Here is a 19,164-nt window from a genome sequence, read left to right as displayed (position 1 = left end):
GAGCTGGAACAGCGGGGGGCCGAGGAAGGAGGAGCGGCCGGCCCGGCCGGGCTGGCGGAGGGAAAGGCGGGGATCCCGCCGGCCCGGGGAGGGAAGGGGCGTGTGACTGGGGCCGCCGGGCGGGCCGGCCGAGCCCCGGCCGCGGGAGAGCCGCCTCTCACCAGCAGCGCCAGGCCGAAGAGGCACCATCCCGTCAGCAGCTCGGAGGCGGCCGCCGCCATCTTCGCTTCCGTCAGCAACTGCGTACCCGCCCCTGTGAGGCGGGGACTTTTAACGGGGCGGGCATCACGTCACCATGGGGACCGAACCTAACAACTGACAGGCGCGCCGCGGAGTGGGACGTCATGTGCCTGTGCCAGTGGCAGCTTTCGCTTTAGTTAGCAGCCGGCGGCTCCTGTCCCGGTGTGACATGTGCCGCTATCGGCGCAGCAAGCAGCAGTGTGGGGCTGGTAGCCGGGGGCTCGCCACGCGGGGACGGTCCGCCGCCTTAGTTTGTGACGCGAAAGGGGCGTGGCCGGGGGGGGAAAGGTGACGAAAGCCTGCAGCCGCGCGCTGGCGGGAGCCCCTCCTACGCCCGGGGTTCGCCGCCGTCCCACGGCCGAGCGCAGCGGGCGGGAGCGGGGGGGTCAGGGCGGTCCCCCCCCCCGCTGGGTGGGCGGCGGCGGAGCGGGAGCCGCGGCGAGGGGCCGCTGCCGGACGCGGCCGGGTGGCCTCGCCCCCTGCTCCCGCGTGGGGTTCGTCTGTCCCGGCCCTCGCGGCGCCGGGAGGCGGAGGCAGAGGCAGGGCAACGCTCGGCCCGTGGAGGCTTCCGCTGAGCGGGCGGCGACGGGGGGAAAAGGGGTTTGGGGAAAGGCACAAGATGCACTGCGAGGTATCAAGCAGTTTCAATTTTTTGATCGTTGCTTTTCTCCGTAAAAGTACCTAAAACATTTCCCTACATCACGTACAGGTTCCCGAAGGCGCCGGGCAGGTGTGCAGGCTGTGGCAGCGCTTCCCAGCCCTGCGGACACGCGTGGGGAGATTTTGGCGGGGGGCGAGGGGAGCAGCGTGTGGCGGCAGCGGTGCGCACGAGCGCGGGGGGGCGGAGCCTCGCCCGGTGGGTGCGAGGACGGGGCGGGCGGCGCTCGGGAGGTGAGCGCGGCCGGAGGGGGCTGGCGGGCTGGGGCTGCGGGGAGCCTCCCGCCCTGGAGCCTTTGCCCCGGGCTTGGCTCTGCTGCGACGGCGCTGAGGAGCGAAGGGTGGGGCAGCGGCGTTGCGACGGGCAGGCTGGTACCGTCGAGGGCGGTAGGCCTCACCCCGGAGCAACCCCCGCCTCTCGGAGGCTTTCAAGTGGCGTGAGGTGGTGTGAGTTAAGCGGCGGGAGCTGGGGGAGGCTCGGAGCCCACCGAGAGGGGACGTGAGGTGGCGGTGCCGGGTCCCGCGGCCTGTGAGGGCGGGAGTGGCGTGTGGCGGGATCGTGGTCTCACGAGAAGCCTCGCCTCAGAGGGGGGTGCGCCGACGGCCGGTGTGAGGGCGGCCTTGGGAGGGAGTCGGTGTGGGGTGAGGTGGTGCTCGGGGGAGCTCACAGCCTTGAGAGTGGGGGTTTGGTGGCCGGGGAGTGGGAGAGGCTCACCTTGAAGGTGCTGACGCCTGGCTTAGTCTTTAATTTGCTGTGAGTGCTTCATTGTTCATCAGGCTTGGTAGAAGGGGCTCACAGAGCTGCAGGAAGGGACCTGCCAGGGTGCGGGGGTGGCCACGTTCTCATCTTGAAGCAGTAGCTACCTTTGCTATGTTTCCGTTTGCTGGGAAAGCAAAGGTGCTCTGAGCCAAGAAAGAGGTTGCTGACGTTCAGGCCGTTTTGTAGCCTTGTGAAAAGAGACACTTTGGGGCAGGGAGAGCTTGGCCCTGGAGTGGCAAGCTTCCAGGTGCTGTGAGGCCGGTGTGGGTGACAGAAGCTTGGCAACAGCACTCGTGAACTAAGCGTGAGGTCAGGTGAGAGGAGGGACTTCTCCCGGGCTCATAGCCTTGAGAGAAGGGATCTGTTGGTGAAGGGTTTGCAAGCACCTCACCCCAGACTGGTTTTTGCCTTTGCTGAGCCTTAATTTATTATGAGAGCTGTATATGGGACAGTACTGTGGTGGTGGTTCTCGTGAGCTATATCCAGGGCATCTGAGGTGTGTGCTCAGGTGGACTCATTCTCTCAGGAGAAGGTATCTATCTGGTGGTGTGTGTGGTGGAACAGCTTTGCCATGAAGTGGCTGACATCTTTGCTGGCCTTCAATTAACTCTGAAAGTGTTGTGACAGCACTCACAAGCTACGCGTGGGGTGGTTGGGGGCGGCAGGAGTTCAGATGGGCTTGCAGCTTTGCAAGAAGGGACCTGTGTTTGGGAGAACAGGAAAATTGGAAGCTTCCCCTCAGAGCAGTGGATGCATGCTGTACTTCTCTGCTGTCAGGGCAGTGTGGAGGGCACTGGAACGTGGCAGCATTCATGAACCAAGTGATAAAGGAGTTGAGAAGGATTCTGGAGAGCTTATATATACACCATACTACATGTTAACTCACTGTGAGGGCAGTGCAGGTGGAAGCCGACTGCAGTGGTTATTCACAAGCTGTTGGGATGGTTGGTCACGGGTGCGGTTTTTAGGTGAGCTTGTAGCGTTGCAAGAATGGGCCTGCTGTGGGGAAGCGGTGTTGTTTGGGAGGCTCTTTCTGGAGGGGCAGATGCTTGTGCTGGGCTTCCGTTTGGTGTGAGGGCACAGGCAGCGGGAAGGTGGCTGTGCAGTGGCTGTGGTGCTCATGAGCCACGTGAAGGATGGTTCATGGCAATCCAGGTGGGCTCATAGTCTGAGCAGCATATACTATATAACTATAATTATTATAGGTCAGTAAGCAGATAACTATATTGTGTATGTCCTCTTAGATTTTTTTTTGTATATATTACTATTAATGTTTATGTATTATCTCCACCACAGAAAATATTTCCCTGGATGTCATTACTATTAAATATGTATGTTATAATTCAAAATTGCCCTAGAACCCATGAAGAATTAAAAACTTAAAGAACAGCATTAGAAATAAAACTATTCCCAAGTGGGAAGGGAAGTAATTTGCTCTTGGAGTATATAAAGATTTTATGTTTTGTACAGCACTGCATACCTTTATCAATAAAATATCGAAATACCAAACATCAGAGACCCATAACTAGTTAAGAATTAAGGCTGCTGTAAAAAAAAAAAAAAAAAAAAAAAAAAAAAAGAAATGCTATAGCTATATCCTATCACATATCTTTTTGTTTTGACTGAAATGGATACATAAATATTTAACTTGCTTTAGTAAATAAGCCATAAGAGTAACTTCAGCATGATCAAAAAATCTTTTCCATTCTAAACAGTTAAGAGTTTAGGTAGTTTAACAAACAGTAAAAAGAAAAAACCAAAAGCCAAAATTATATATTTCCTACTAACAGAAAAACACAGTCTTTGACTCTTTTGTTAAAATCTTCCTATATTCTTTCAGTAAATGGTAATTTTGAAGAAATTAACATTGCTCTGTCAGATCCATTCCTATTTGGTAAATACTGTTGCTAACCTAGTCTTAATTGGGTAACAGGCAAGGTTTTCAAGGTTTCAGTGAAAAATTTTTCATGTCTCATTGTATAAAATGATTACCGTAATTCGTAGTTTAAACGAAAAACTTCAGTTTTTGTCAGAATGGAAGTAATAGCTTTACGTACAGTGCAGGCAAAATGGAAGTTCAATGCCATGTTACCACTAGCTGAATGTTTTTTCTTTATTCCCTAAAATTCAGAGTTTATAAATTCAAAGCATTTTATCCCTTATTCTAATAAAATCAGCAGATCTTTATGTGAAGAATGATCTACAAACAGAATTCAGAGGATCAACTTCACCTTTTTTACTGTTGGGTGGGACACTGCAGGTGTCAAATACATGCAAAAATGCTCTTAAACTGTGGGTTTTTTTACAAACTTAGTATTTTTTTAATTATTCACATAGTGACCTATCTCCTGTGCCTTGTGCCAACATAAGTTCTATAAACTTCAGTCTTAAAAATGGTGTTCAGTTGATGTCTTGACTTTTGTGATATCTTTTGGAGACAGAAATTTCATCCCTTGTTTATTATTCCTGAGGAACCTAAGACTAACATTTTTCATGGCTGTATTCACACAGCTCTGTCTGTAAGAGGGTGCTCACGGATAAATTTAAGGTCAGATTTCTGAGTATTCACAATGTCTGTTGACAGGACTACCCTTGAGGGTACATTGGTTAGACATTTCTTGGCATACCAGGGTTATGTTTGTCTTTCACAGTCACTGTAGACGACTTCTAGGACGGCTACTGTTTGTAGTGCCCCAAGTCTACCTGCACTTTACTCAACTGTGTCGTTATGTCATGGGGTGAAAACAAGCAACCACAGAACAAAACTCCATAAGGCACATGGGTCATTAAGACTAATTAATGAGAGACCATGGGTCAAGAAATAAGAGATGAGGCAATTGGTCACCAGTGCAGAAGAAACATCTCCATTCCACATGAATAGAAGAGAAGACCAGAAGAACAGGTGTATTTTTTGCAGAGAGTTATGGCTTGAGAGATTGTAGAGGTTTGTGGTATGGGTCAGCCAGCGAAGTGGCCTCATTCATACCAAAGTTACTGATCACTTCCCCATTGAAAGATAGTGTGGTGCCACGTGAGTGCTTCGGATCCTCACGATGAGTAGATCTAGTCTTGGCTGCAGTAGTGTACACCAGTGCTGTGTTTCCAACAGCCAGGTTAAGCTAGCGTGGCTTGTAAGATGAGCCTGTCCCTGTGGTGCTGTTCTCTCCTACACTCCCATAGTGTATGTGCCTCTTTTCCTGCCTAGACTCAGAGATTTGTCTTATCCTCTTTCACGCTTCATTGCTCTTGCAAGTAAAAGCTTGTCATTACGGTGCCACAATGTGCAGCAAGATCAGTGAATGCGCTGAAGAGTGGCGGTGGATAGAAGTACTTGCGTAAGGCATCGTGTATGGGGTCACAGGGTGAGAATAGTACAAAAAGTGGGCCTGCTCAAAAAGTGAAATGATTTCTGAAAAGGTTTTTTTGGGCATGTTTGTAGCTAGGGTTGATAACTGCAAGCTAATAATTAACTGACTCTTTAAAAATTCTCATTGCACATACTAAAAAAAAAAAAAAAACAACAAAAAAGACCCCAACCAAAATTAGGGATTTTTACAGATCATTAAGAGAATGTATGAATGAAAATAGAATGAGTGAGTCTGAAGAGAATGCTGTTACCATATTCCTCAAAAAAAACCTGATATGCATTGTGGCAGTAGCAGTCATAGTGTGGAAAAATAAAGAATTACATCAATGGCCTTCCCTAAATACCATCCTCACTTTCATTTCCCCAGGCAAGACAATTGCACAGTGCCTAAAAAAGGACTGCAAAAATTTTGTGTTTTAAAGAAAAGAAATTTTAAAATAAATTTTAAATTTATATTTTTTATAAAATAGAATCTTTATCTAAAAACAACCACTATAGCAATTCTTATGTATAGTAAGAAATAAGTGCAAACAATGAAAAATGTCTCAGATGCTACTTAAAAGTAAATTGCACAAGTTTGTTATTAATAAAGTATTAATGTGGTAATAAGACAGAGAAAGAGGAGGAGTGATATTGTAGAAATTAAAATATATGAAACAAGATACAGTCTTCGTTTTGACCAGGACAAGGGATTAGTATCATACTTGAACTAGATAGTGTACATACCAACAGAGAGCAGGTGCACCTTCTCGCTTGACTGAGCTGCTCTTGTCACCACTTGATAATCCCACGAGTTTCAAGGGGGCTGAAAGCATGTGGGCTAATGGCAATGCCGTATTTTAAAATTCTCTGATTAACTCTACTTTTTCTATATTTTTTTTTCTCATGTGAGAAGAGAAGGTAGTGAAACTGGATTTAGCAGTATTTGACAGAACGTGTAATTGAAGATGTAATTATTCTTTGTGTTATGTGTTTTAGAATCCAGTAAAATCTGTAAGCCCTATGGCACAGAATACACCGGACCTGGTACTGTGCAAGTATGCGCAATTAACCATTGGCAATAATAACTAATTTTTTTTAAAGTCCTTAAACTTGTGTGAAGAAAATTGACTGTGACTTCTTGAATTTTCTTCTGTTTGATTTAATGCTGTAGTTCATTTACCATTACTGCAGACAAAACTAGGTTTCTGAGTTTGGATTGTCATACTGTATTATGTCAATGCAGGCATCTTTCCTTCCATCACTATACCTTAGTACTTAGCCTTATTTAACAAGTAACACAGCTTTGGTTTTCTTCTTAAACGCTATTAAGAGTTAATTTTCATTCTGTGAATAAGACTTTCCACTGCATCATGCATAGCCAAAAAAAAAAGGGGGGGACAAAATTGGAATCTGTCACTCTGCATGATAATAAACAAATATTTTAGAAGGCATTCATGAAATTAACTTGGATGTTTTTTATCGCTAGGTTAATAGAGAACATCATGATGTGTCCTTTATGCCTTTGCTCCTTGTATTGTTTCCTTATCCTAAAATATTACCTTGTTTCAAGCTCCTCAATCATGCTGATCTCTTCAGAGTGCTTGGCTTTGGTGCTGTCTGTCGTTCCCTTTCCCTGAGAGAAACCTCATTTTCCCTTTAAACCTTATTCAATATCAGTAGTTTGTACTTTTGTATCAGTGGCTCAATGTTTACATGAAAAATAGGGCAAGGCATAGTTTTATGAACCTCATGAAAATTCTGGTTTGACCTTAACTTGGTTTAAGTCAGCTCCGTTCTTATTTTGGGTAAGTGTAGGGAAGAGAACAGTTTTCAAAAGAAGGAATGATGTCACACTGAGGAAAAACAAACGGTCCCACTGGTTTGGGAAAAAGGTTTTCTCAATATTTAGTGGAATTTAGGGAAAGCATATATGAAGCAGATAAGCATACAGTGGTGTTCCTCCCAGCATACCCATCAGCACTGGCAGGCTGTTCTTCAGGGAACCCAAGTCAAAGGTTGAATCATCATTTTTGGAGGCTAAAGATAGTCTTCCTGTGCCACCAATTTGTCAAATCGCTTTTTATGTCTATTTACCATGTCATTCTTAACAATATTTTTTTGTAATAAATTCCACAAAATAATTTATATAAAACAAATTGTATAATTGAGATACATAATAATTGACGTACTTAAAATGGATCATTGTCCTAGGCAAAGCCCAGTCCCTAAAACATGGGAGTTTCTAACATGCAAAGAAAAACCTGGCATAGTTTGGGACTAGTAAACTCTTTATGAAAGCATAGAACTGTCACAAGGTGGAGAGGAATAGCTAATCCGTGCATTAAGATGTGCGTGTCTTTTATTGCCGTGGTAGCATTGAAGTATGGGAAAAGGCTTTTTTGTTGTTGTTTTTTAATTTGGAACAGAGATCAGCTTTTAAAAGGTTGTGACATGCTAATTAAAAATAAATAGTTGAGTTAGAAATGTAGAATTAATCTATGGAAGAATTTAGAGTGGTTGTTCTTTTAATACATTACTAACAACTGCATAATAACATTTATGGAGGTTCCTTTCTGTTCTGTTCCTTGGTTTGTTTACTTTAACAAAAAGAATTTTAAAAAAGGAGGCTGAGGGCAGAAGAGGTGATTCATTTCTCCAGGAGACAGAGAGTGTAGGTCAGTAACATTTTCTTTAATGAGGGCTGTAAAAATGATTAGGAACCTTCAAGGTCAATTTATTTCTAAAATGTTTTTTTCAAAAAAACAATAATTAAAAGCTGTTCTGTATGTAAATTACAGTTCTGTATGAGCTGATAAGAATGAAAACAGTGTGAACTTGCACAATAGAAATGTGTGAACATTCCCACAACAAAAATGAGTGTGAACTGCTGTATTCCCCTGAAACTTTCTGCCTGATGTTTTCAGAATAAAAAGAGATTTCCCCAGTACTTTTGTCACGGTGCTTGTCAAATAATGAACTGACTGCTTGATCATACTAGAACATCCAAAGTATGGTTTTCTGCATATTTGTCCTAAATTATTAGAGACACTTCTAGTCTTCTGTACATGGGAAAACTACAACCATGGCATAAACTTGGAAGGAACATGTTTGGAGATTTTCCCAGGATGGACTGAGGAAACTAGATGGAGAGTAAGCAAAACAATGGCTTAAATTCCAACCCCCTGAATTTAATGGCAAAGCTGCCAATAAGTTTAGCTTTTGACAAATCTTTGGAGGTAGTCAAAAAGGCAAATAATGATAGTGATAGGAAGGGGATAGAGAACCAAATCATCATTACACTTCATGAACAGTGAGCTGTTTTGACGTCCATGTCAAAAAGAGATACAGAATTCGAGATAGTTTAGAGGAGGATGAGCATGAAAAAAGTAAGGAATAGCTTCTGTGAACAGAAAAAAGTAAACAATTTGGAATCACCATCTTGGAAAAGATGCTACTCAAGGAGGACTGACAGAATTTTAAAAGTTCTGACTGGCACAAGGAACAGCGAATAGAGAGCAATTAGTCATGCTCGTATCAAGAAAATTGGGCACAAAATAGATTAACAGGCAGCAGACTTAGAAAGGGACTGCTTCATACAATTTAAAAAATAGATATCCTTACCTCAGGATTATTTGAATACCAAGAGTATGCATATGTTAAAAATTAATAGAGAAATTCATGGATGAGAGGTCTGTCAACCAGTATAAAGAACTCTGATAGAGGAGCAACCTCCAGCTGAGAAGGTCCCTAAACAGGGGAGTGTCAGAAACGGGTAGGATTTCCAAGGGAAGCTTCTTCAGCTTTCTCTGTTTTCCAAAGGGTTTGCTGTTGGCGCTGAAAGGTCAATATAGGAAGCTGCACGGTCTTTCAGTCATTCCAGTTACTATCTTTCAGTTAGTCCAGCTCAGCATATCTGTTCTTAGGATGTCAACAAAGGCTAGGTTTTTGATCACTTGATACAGTTAGAGGGTAATCTGCATGATAAAGGTGAATTTCTTCAGGCTCAGAAGACTGATTCAAAGCCATTTACATTATTTAAACCTAGCATATGGACTGCATAAAGAATCCTGAGCATTAAAGGCTGTCTAGCAGCACAGTGGAGGGGATTTTATATTCTAGTGAACGGTTAAGCCGCATCTCTAACCAACAAAATAGGTCTTAAACCCATACCCAGGAGCATGGAATTTCCTTTTTGTTTCAAAATGAGAAAAAAGGGAGGCTTAATGTTTCCATGTGAAAAGAAAGAGTTGATGAATCTAATTTCTTCAGTCCAAGAAATACGTTAATAAACTGGAGCGAGTTCAGGGGAGGGTCACCAGGATGGCTGGGTCTGGAGAACTTGCTTTGTGAGGAGAGGCAAGGAAGCTGGGCTTGTTCAGCCTGGGGGAGAGATGGCTTTGGGGGCCCAAGCAGCAGGCTGGCATGGCCGGCAGGGAGGACAGCAGACATAAATTGAAATAGGAGGATCTGACTGGATATATGGAAGAAAAAAAAGTGTAAGGATAATTAAGCAGTGGAGCAGATAGCCCAGATAGGTTTTGTAACCTCCATTCTTGGCAGTTTACAAGATGTGACTGATAAAACCTTGAGCAATCTGGTCTGGATTCATTGTGACCCTGCTTTGAGCAGGAGGTTGGACAAGAAAGGTCACAAGAGTCACTTCCTACCTGAATGAGGTGGTGATTAATGCCATTCACATGGCAGCTGTATTTGGATAGAAGACAACATTTTGGAGAATGCAAAGGAAATCGTTATTCTTAGCAGTTGCACCAGGAATTAAATAGTAACGCAGTGACACAAAGCAATATCACATACAGGAGGAATGGCATGAGATTATGGCTGCTGACTTTGAAGTTTTATCATTTAGGCCTTTTTGATCAGTAGTGGCAGAGCAGCAGTTACATCTGTATTTTTCACTTCACAGAATACCAAATTATTTTACTTTCTGCCATTTCTATCTTTTCTTAAATGTATGATCTTTAACTGTGTGGGTCATGTATCACTTGGTTGTCAGTGAATATTGGATACAGCCAAATACCAATCTCTTTGCCTGTATCCTGAGACAAAAAAAAATTTAAACATATGGAGTCAAAAGACACTGAGTATATGCAAACCGTGCAGAGCCAGGCTTGTGGATGTACATCGTGAGGAGCAATCTCAGCCTCTTTATGGGGTATTGAAAGTTTTGGTGTGTATAATGTTTATTTTACAAGACCCAAAGGAATGGTAGGGCTTCAAGCTATTACTAAGACTTAATGTTCCCTGTCCCCAGCAATAGAAACAGCAGAGATGGATACATGATATAGTAACTCTTTTTCTTCTATGTTGTTGACAAGGATTTAGCTTAACGTATTCTTCCTGTTTCATTTATTTTCTGTGAATGAACTGCTTTTCTCTTTGGGTTGCAGCTCAATAATCATTAGAGTGGGGGGGGGGGGGGAACACAGAGGGTAATTATAGAGGAGGAGTAATGTTGAAACTCACCATTTTGTAATAGGTGATTTAAATAAATTTTAATTAATAATTACAAAAAACTGCAATCTTAGATGTAAAAATCCAGTTTAAGTGGCAGGAGTCATCTTTCTTGGCGATTGGCATTTCGGGGGCATTTTCCTGTTTCACTCACCAGAGGGCTCCCATAGTGTAGTGCTCCAAAATCGTTTCCATGCCTGATACAGTCAATAGGAGGTTTGCCAGAGATCTCAGTATAAGCCAAATCTTCAAGTCCTTTGAGAAATTTCCCATTTCCACAGAATTTTTAGCATAGCAAGAACTTCAGGAGTTGGTTTGTAATATATGAGTGATTTTTGTAGTTAAGTATATATCAACTTTAAAGTAAATCCAGTTTTTCAAAACTAAAATGGGTTGTTCCAAATCTTAATCTTTGTCAAGCTCTGTCCCTATTGGTGGCACCATTGCTTTCCAAAGCATTCAAGCCTATAATTCAGTGCCATCATAAAAATTTCCATTTCTGTAGATATGCAGAACTAGAGCATATCTAAATTTTGTTATTTCTTCACTATTATATATTCAAGAATGAATCCTCTTCTATTATTGTATGACTAACTTATCTAAACTTTCCTTCCCATATTTGCAACCGTAGCATTTCCATACTGAACTCTGATGAACTTTGTAATTCAAAAAGAGATGGAAAATCATATTAAATATGGTCGTATTGATCTTTTCACCTTCATCTTCCAGTCTCTGTTCGTCTCTTATTTGTTGCATGACAGACAAGCTAGTAAGAGTTTGTACAATCCTGTCTCTTTTATGTACTGACAGACCTCAGTGTCTGTTCTCATTCCTTTATTCCAGAAACCATTTTGTTTTGTCATTGAAGTGCTCAGTTCATTTGCCAGAATCTGTCCCCCTTTTTGACGCATCCTATTAAAATATGGAATATCCTTCATAAGCCAATTCAAAGAGCCTTCATTCATGTCTTAAAATACCCCTTACTACTAATTTTTGGTTTGATACCTAAAGTGCCATGCGACCAGTTAATAGCCATGAAAATGATGCTTTCTGAAATTTTTTTCTACATCTGATTTATGTCTCTCTTTTATAGAAACAGCTAGTACATTTTTGTATTACTGTAGTTCTCATTTATCTTCTTTTATTATTTCATATTTTTTACATTGTGTTTTAATTTGATTAAAAAATCTTCTGTAGTGAAATTGGTTTTTTGCTTCTTACCACACAAGGTCTTCAACACAGCAATACAGTACATGCTAGTAATTTAATGTTTTATGTCATAAGAAAATGCAAAACAAGTTCTACTGTTTTGGATGATTAAATCTTGATATCCTTTCTAACACTTATTAGAAAGTTATACAGATAGTATTTTTCAGTGTGAAATACTAGAAATGGGCAGGTTTTGTGTAAAATGATGCAAGACATGTTCACTTAAATAATTATGTACTTGTATTTATTTTGTGTGTATATTTGCTTTTATATTAAAAATAAACTTTCCACTCCTGTTTCTTCACTGTGTTATCATTTGCTTTCTTATAGGCTCCAAAGAAAAAAAGCACCATGAGAAATTTTGCTCTATTTAAGGTAACTGTTTGCTATAATGCACTCAATGTCTCTGAAGTTTTAACCGGAGGAAGGAGGCAGCGCACAAAAGAATCAGGTGCACAGGATTCAGAGAGCAGGTCTGAATGATACTAATGACTGATCAAGTAGTTTTTGAAATACAAGCAGTTACAAGTTAGGCGAGGCATTGCTAAGCAACTTCAAAACTTGTTTCAGTCCTACAGTTTTCCAATTTTCAAAGAAATAATGTTCTTCCATGTACTTAGAACATTCCCTTAAAATTTGGAGATTGCTCAGCTGGCTTCCTACAAAACTATCACATTACCTCTAGATAAACATCATTAAACTGAGTGCAGGGTTTTGCTTTCCTCAGCTAGAAAACATTGTGAATAGCTTGCTGTTGACATGAAAATGATTGAGTAGGAAATAATTACATGTCCATTTGTGTAGGGTGATTTAGATTGCCCAGAAAAAAGGTGATACAGTGAAATCAAATGTAAGGTTACACTGGAGGGCTAAGCTTACTGAGCGGTATAGTGTGTTTTGGAAAGCTGTAACTCTTTAAGAGAGGTAATGATAGCTTCATGCACACTGTGATGGTTTAAAAAAGATGGAGCGTAACAGAAAGAAATACTAAGTAGCAGTAATGTAGCTGTGTTACTTCTTTATATGGTATTGATGGCATAACTATGCCATTATGTTAGCTTCCACCATCGCAGCATTCTGCTTTCTAATTGATGTCAGTGAGCAGGAATGATTCTGGAAAAAAAACCTCAAAACAAATAAACAAAAAACCCACCATGAAACCACACTGCTTTTTACTGAAAACCAGATAAAACAAAAGCTCCTCAATCAACCTTTGTTAGTCAGGAGAGGAGTTGAGGATAGCCTAAATTTGTACACAAAAATAAGACTTGTGATACCATAAGGATATTTAACAGATAAGGGCATATCATAATCTAAAGGCTGAAGCCTGAAGATAGATAAATTGAGAAACACAAGGCACATGGGGGGAAAAAAAAAAAAAAAGAAAGAAATCACATAAATATGGTTACATATGCAACTATTAGCTTAGGTGTATGGTAGAGAATCTTTATGATTTCGTATAGTTAAAACTAGATCATATATTTTTCAAAAAGAGGAGGTATAGCTTGCCTATAAATTAGGAATTTGTCAGAAATGACTGAGTATAATTTTTATGGTCTAGATTATGAAAGGAAGGAGGCAAAATAGTTGTGACAGGTATGACATCAGGAAGGAAAGAAGCTGCCAAGACGAGACCCTCTGCTCTCCCCTGAGGGAGAACAGAATCTTCTCTGGAAGTAGTTTAGTGTGCCTATATGGAAAATGTCTTCTCTGGACATGGTCCTGGACAACTGGCTCTAGTTGGCCCTGTTTGAGCAGAGGGGGCAGACCAGATGATGTCCAGAGGTTGCTTCCAACCTCAACCGTTCTATAAGAAGCTTCAACAGTATCAGGCTGGAACAGGGAGAGAAAAACAAGCAAGAAGCATGAAGCTACAGTTAAGGAAGGCTTCTTGCAGCAAAGATAAGATCCTAGCCCAAGTCTCAGTGATAACAGTTAGGAAAAGACTTTTTGAGAGACCTGGTAGACTCCGAAACAAGTAGCAACTGAAAGCTGCAAGATTTTCAGGAGAATAGGATGGAAAGACTTATCCTGCAAAGGTACAGTGGATGGTGAGTAGATATGTTTTCAAACCTTTTTATTTAAACTGTTTCACCTAATGGAGCTGAGCTACTTCTATTTAAAGAGTTACTTTGTTAAAACTTCCATAAAGTCTAATTTTAGATATGAGAAATCTTTTAATTTGATAAATTCCAGAGTAACGTGCAGGTAGCTCCACTTCAAGAACTTGGTCGACATGCAGTCAGGTGCAGAGAGGTGCCTTGAAAACACAGTGACAATAACAAAGCCTCATTCAAAATGTGCTGAAAAAAAGGGCAGGAGTTTCCTCTTGTTAATTTATTTTTACATGTCTTTTAGCTATCTTTCCGTTACAGCTGGAAAAAGATGTCATTTAATCTGTAGGTAGCTGACTAGATCACCAGTGGCCTGTCTGGATGTCCCAGATCAGGAACTCCAGCAACCACTGCAGGAGAGGAAAATAAGGAATCTACGCACAATAAGGGCTGGAAAGAGATGAGCAAGCAAAACATAGAGAATGTCAACCATGCTAAAAAAAAATGACTGTATTAACTGCAGCATACCGTTACAGACTCTATTATAATCCAGATTAGAAGCTAGTGAAATCTCAGCTTCTAAATAACACTTTTTCCGGTCTCTGGGTCACAACATTTTGTTGTCTTTGTTGTTGTTCAAGTTGCGCTATTACCACTAAATACAGCACAACCTAGGATCCGCAAAAGCCTTTCTGGCAAGCAGTATCATTCTGGTATATTTATTTCTTAATTCTCTTCTCCCTAAGGATGGCAGGAAGTGTTGGTAATGCTTTCTGTTTAGAGTGAAATCCTGGCTTGATTGAAGTCTTTGATACTCCTAGCTCACAGCAACAGCAACTAAAGAGAGGTCATAGAAACCAGGCGTGAAATTCTGGCCCAGCTGAAGTGTATAGCAAAGCATACACTGACTTCAGCGAAGCCGAAATTTCACTCTAAATAAAATAACTTGTCTACACTTCCTGTGATCTGCAGAAAGACAGAAGTGAGTAAAAACTTGCACCAACTTTCTAGTTCTCTTTTGCTCATTCTTTATATTGGAAGCCTAGAGTGGAGTTATATAGTAGTGGTATCCCACAGGCAACAGGGGAGAGAAAGATGCTGTGCTAAGAAAGCAAATCTCAAAGCATAGAGCAAGGTCATTAATGGAACTGGTCTCCTGTAGGAGAAAGTTTATTTTGGGAGAAACAGAAGAGGAATGACAAAAATCCATTTCTAGATAAGGATTATTGAAAATGTTTAAAAATGCTTCAGTTTTTAAGTTAAATATAGTGACTTCTTTTTGGTTTCAGTGTTACTTAATTAGAAATTAAGTTGATGAAGCTATTTTTGGGTTTTTTTCTCATTGTATTATTTTAAGTGAAGTGTTCTTTTATTTTCACTTTTTCCTGTGTTGTGGTGTTCTTTTTCATAATGTTGATAGGTTTTCAGTAAATCATCATTAAAGGCACTTCTCAACTGTCTCAAAGTTATGAAGACATTTTAATAAATATTTTAACTTCAGGGAAAAGAAGGTAAATACTACTGAAATATGGGGGGAGAGGGGGAAACTTGTGGCTTGATTATGTATTTCTTAGGCATCAAAAGCATACCCCTTGGCTACATCAGAAAAGTAAGATCAAATTCTTAATTCACTCTGATATATAGTCTTTGTGTTTATGTCCATGCCCACTTACGCATGTGGAATGAACAGTATAATAATATTTCACTGTTATCTCAATTTATTGTTAAACGGAAAAACTTACAGGACTCTAAAATTGATACCATCTAAAAAAGAACTGCCTTGCATGATAATCTACTCCGAATGAGATTAAGAGAATCTGATTTCATCAAGATTAGTTTGTGATTCTTTAACAAAGAGATGAAAAGGAATCCAGCCCAATCCATTTGGCTACTCTACATCAAAGGTAGATCAATTAGATCAATCAAAATTGAGATACTCTAATATCTTAATTTTAGCTTCTGTTTCTTTCATTTTATCTTACTGCCTCAGCTTCTGACTGTCATACCGATAAATAGTTCAAAGACAGAGTAGAAATAAATCACTAAATTAATTTGTTTTATTTTTTAGATATTTTAGCTCACATAGGTGAGCAGGAGTGGCCTCCCATGGGCTAAATATCAAAGAATCTTTCCTGTTTCCTGCCCCTTTTCCTTGTCTGGGTTTCCTTGCCTTGTCTCTCCAGTCTAGAGACAAACTGTCACCATGCAGGCAAGGCAAAGGATTGGGGAGTTTGGTGAGACAGTGTGTTTGAACTCAATGGCATAGACTGGGAAGTATTTACAACTTCTGAACCAATTTGTGAGATGAAGGAAAATATAGGAAGGTGGGGATCTGAGCAGTTACGACTAGCTGTCTGTGCTCCATGAGACCATCTAGAATATAAACGGATAATTCTCTTCTACAAATTTTAAAATTTATCTTTACCATTCTGATAAAACCACAGGAGTGGAAGTCATCCACTGAAAATACTACCTAAAATTTTATCATCTCTTAGATGATAAAATTAGATTATATTTATAAAGGATATGCACACCTTTACTCTAGGCCAAGGTAAGTTTGTGTTAATAAAACTGTTGAGGACAGCTGCTCTGAATGTAAATGGAAGGAGTTTACATGGATGTAACTGCAAATTTTTATTTAATCATGTCTGCTACAGGCAATGATTGTGGAATATTCATTTAAGCCTCTGTACATAGAATTTTACTCATTTAATTAAAAATGCAGACTCACATTGGTTTAAGCCAGTCCAATTTACTTCGTGAACAATTTACATAATTATAAAAATGTGTGGTAGCAGTGTAGGTCATTTTTGTAGTTAATTTTTAGCCGTAAAAAGAATATAAATATTTCTAAGTATATAAGACTACCTTATCTAAAGGTATCTAAAAGCTGTACTGGTCCTACTAAACAAGTTTAAACAAACTTGTTGGATGTCCACAGATTCTATAAAACCTTTAACCAAGCACAGATTCAGTTCAGAAACTTAGCTGTCAGGTTGAAGTTAGGAATACTGTCACTCTAAAATCAAGGGAGAGAGACACTTGCAGAGAACAGTTAATCCCAAATCTGGATTTCCCAAGGGAAATTACACCCTTAATTTAGACATCTCAGGTGCCTCACATAACATGACTTGCATTCAGGTTTCACCACACTTTCACCACACATCTGCAGACAGGAACATAACTCAGTTCCACAATTCCCTTGGCCTAACTTAACTGATACTGCTTAAAGCTGGATTTAAACTCGTGTTTAAATTGCTTTTGGTTTATTAACTCTGTAGTCTTCACACTGCAGAAACACGCCAAATCAAGTGAGTACGTATAGTCCATTGTCCTCCTGTAATTGCAGAAGTGTGCTTGGACATAGACAGCTTCTTCCTCCGTGTACTGGGAACATTCCTCCAGCAGTTTGCCGTGCTGTACCACAGGCAGCCGTGGGATACACTCAGACATCCCACTGATTTATGTAGTAAAGCTCAGTACTAGGGAGGACTCTGAAGAAGGCTTGCCAGCTTCGTTGTTTGGAACTAGGCTAGTCTAATTTGGCATTCAAACCTAGGTCCTAATTGCAAGAAATACTTCTGTGGGGAAGTGTGAAGACAAATGCGTGCCTGAAGCAAGCTCTTATTTTCTGCTATGTATTCTTCTACTTACAGGCATTCTATGGTTAGAGTAGTCTTTTCTTCTTTTTTTTTTACTCCTGTCAGCAGGCTTAGTTTATTCAGTTTCAGCCTTTTTTCTAATTTTATTCTCCAGGAGTTAAATTCTCTGTTGAAATAAATAAAAATAAATAAATAAATAAATAAATAAAAATTAAAAAATTAAAAATAAAATTTTAACAAAATTATAAATAAATAAATAAATAAATTAAAAGTTCCCTAAAGATCAGTGAAGTATCTGTAGCATATGAACAGTTCCTTAAAGAAATAACCTCTGAGTTCTGGGAAATGGAACAATATTGCAATAGGAGAGACACATTCAATGTTGCTGATGAATGTCTGAGCCAGTCAGTCCTAAAAGAGTTCTTTGGTTTTGGGTTTTTTTTTTTTTAGAATCTGGCCTTGTAGTTTTAATACATGAACCAAAGTTACTTCTTCCCAAATGGGTTTGAAGGCACATCAACCTATAATTATTCATACTGAAAAGATTTGGATTAACACAATTTTATTACACAAAATTTTATATCTTTATGAAAAGTGTCTTCTCCCTCATGCACAAGCAGGACCTAAGTTTGTATTCTTCTCTGAATACAGCCTGATAACCTCTCAGTAATGTAGTTACCTTCAGTAAAATTTGTATTTTTAGCCTAAGGTCATCTTCCTACCATAAGTTTTATGATTAAGTACATTCTTTACTATGTATCTGTGTCAGATACTACTGCTCTAATAATTATAGATTATATCTGCCGACCTAGACATGAACTCTAAATGCATTTGAATAATTTTGCATGTGAAAATATAGCCTCACTAAATAGTTGCAGGATGCCACTTAAGTTGTTAGAGCGTAGTTGGTTCCAGCACTAATAATTGGTTGCAGCACAATTAGTCAATGACTAATTGGCAAGATTAAGTTAAGTACTCAGTTAAAATAACCAACAGGATATACCTGGATTCCACCTGTCAGGAATGGGAAGAAACCAGAGCAGTTCCTAGCTACTCTGAGCTTCATCAAAATGGCACGTTCACGCTAAATCGCTTGGCCTTGCTCCAAAATTAAATTCATCCATCATGTCCAAACCACATTTGACATGCCAAAAATAAACAGTTTAGAGATTGATGCAAATGTTACGCTTCATATGCTACACAGCTACATTTGTATTAAGAACCTTCCATTTATTTAAATGCTGGCCTTTCTAGGAGCTAGTGTTTGATTTTGCATTCCTAGTCAACAGTAAAATTTATTTGAATTGCAATGCATAAAGATACAAATAGTCATGCAAACACAGTCCGATAGATTCTTCCTTTCAACTGTCATTTTCTATTAGTGCACAAATTCCTCAGCTTCCAAAAATACATATATATACAGGGTGACTTAAGATGTTGATTTGCAATATGTATAGGTCAGGAGGCTGTTTTAGAGGGCACGTAACAGCTAAATTTTTTTTTGCCATGTACTTCTGTCTCACTTCTAGCTGCAGCCTTTAGATGCTATTGACTTCAGAGTTCTTTTACATCTGAGATCATGACTAGATAGCTCTAGGCAAACATCAAGCTTACATAAATCTGTAAAGTTACTGACTTTAAAGTATAACATTGGTTATATCTTGAGAATATTTACTGCTAGATGAAAGGCAAATAAAGTATGCGGATGCAGAGATACAGATTAAATACACACTTAATTTGACTTCCCAGATTATTGTGCCTATTTATTCAGCAATAAATATGAATAAAATACTTGTCATTTTATTATTTCATTTTTATGTT

General features: G+C 40.1%; 1 protein-coding gene across 5 annotated transcripts in view; it reads right to left on the bottom strand.

Annotated features, from left to right (window-relative positions):
- Positions 1-312, bottom strand: part of LMBRD1 (LMBR1 domain containing 1) — a 92,657-nt gene extending 92,345 nt beyond the window's left edge. For all 5 annotated transcript variants that reach the window (XM_087776726.1, XM_087776729.1, XM_087776727.1 and 2 more), the window contains exon 1: positions 162-312. In XM_087776726.1, coding sequence (XP_087632852.1) covers positions 162-221 — 60 coding nt within the window. In that variant the 5' untranslated portion in view covers positions 222-312. The remainder of the gene's footprint in view (positions 1-161) is intronic.
- Positions 313-19,164: the final 18,852 nt, after the last annotated feature.

Source organism: Nipponia nippon, unplaced genomic scaffold (assembly GCF_047370975.1).
Source record: "Nipponia nippon isolate SJK-2023a ecotype South Korea unplaced genomic scaffold, ASM4737097v1 scaffold_4, whole genome shotgun sequence".
In the NCBI taxonomy this organism is placed as follows: Eukaryota; Metazoa; Chordata; class Aves; order Pelecaniformes; family Threskiornithidae; genus Nipponia; species Nipponia nippon.
The sequence above is the reverse complement of the archived record's forward strand: the minus strand, read 5'-3'. Positions and strand labels throughout refer to the sequence as shown.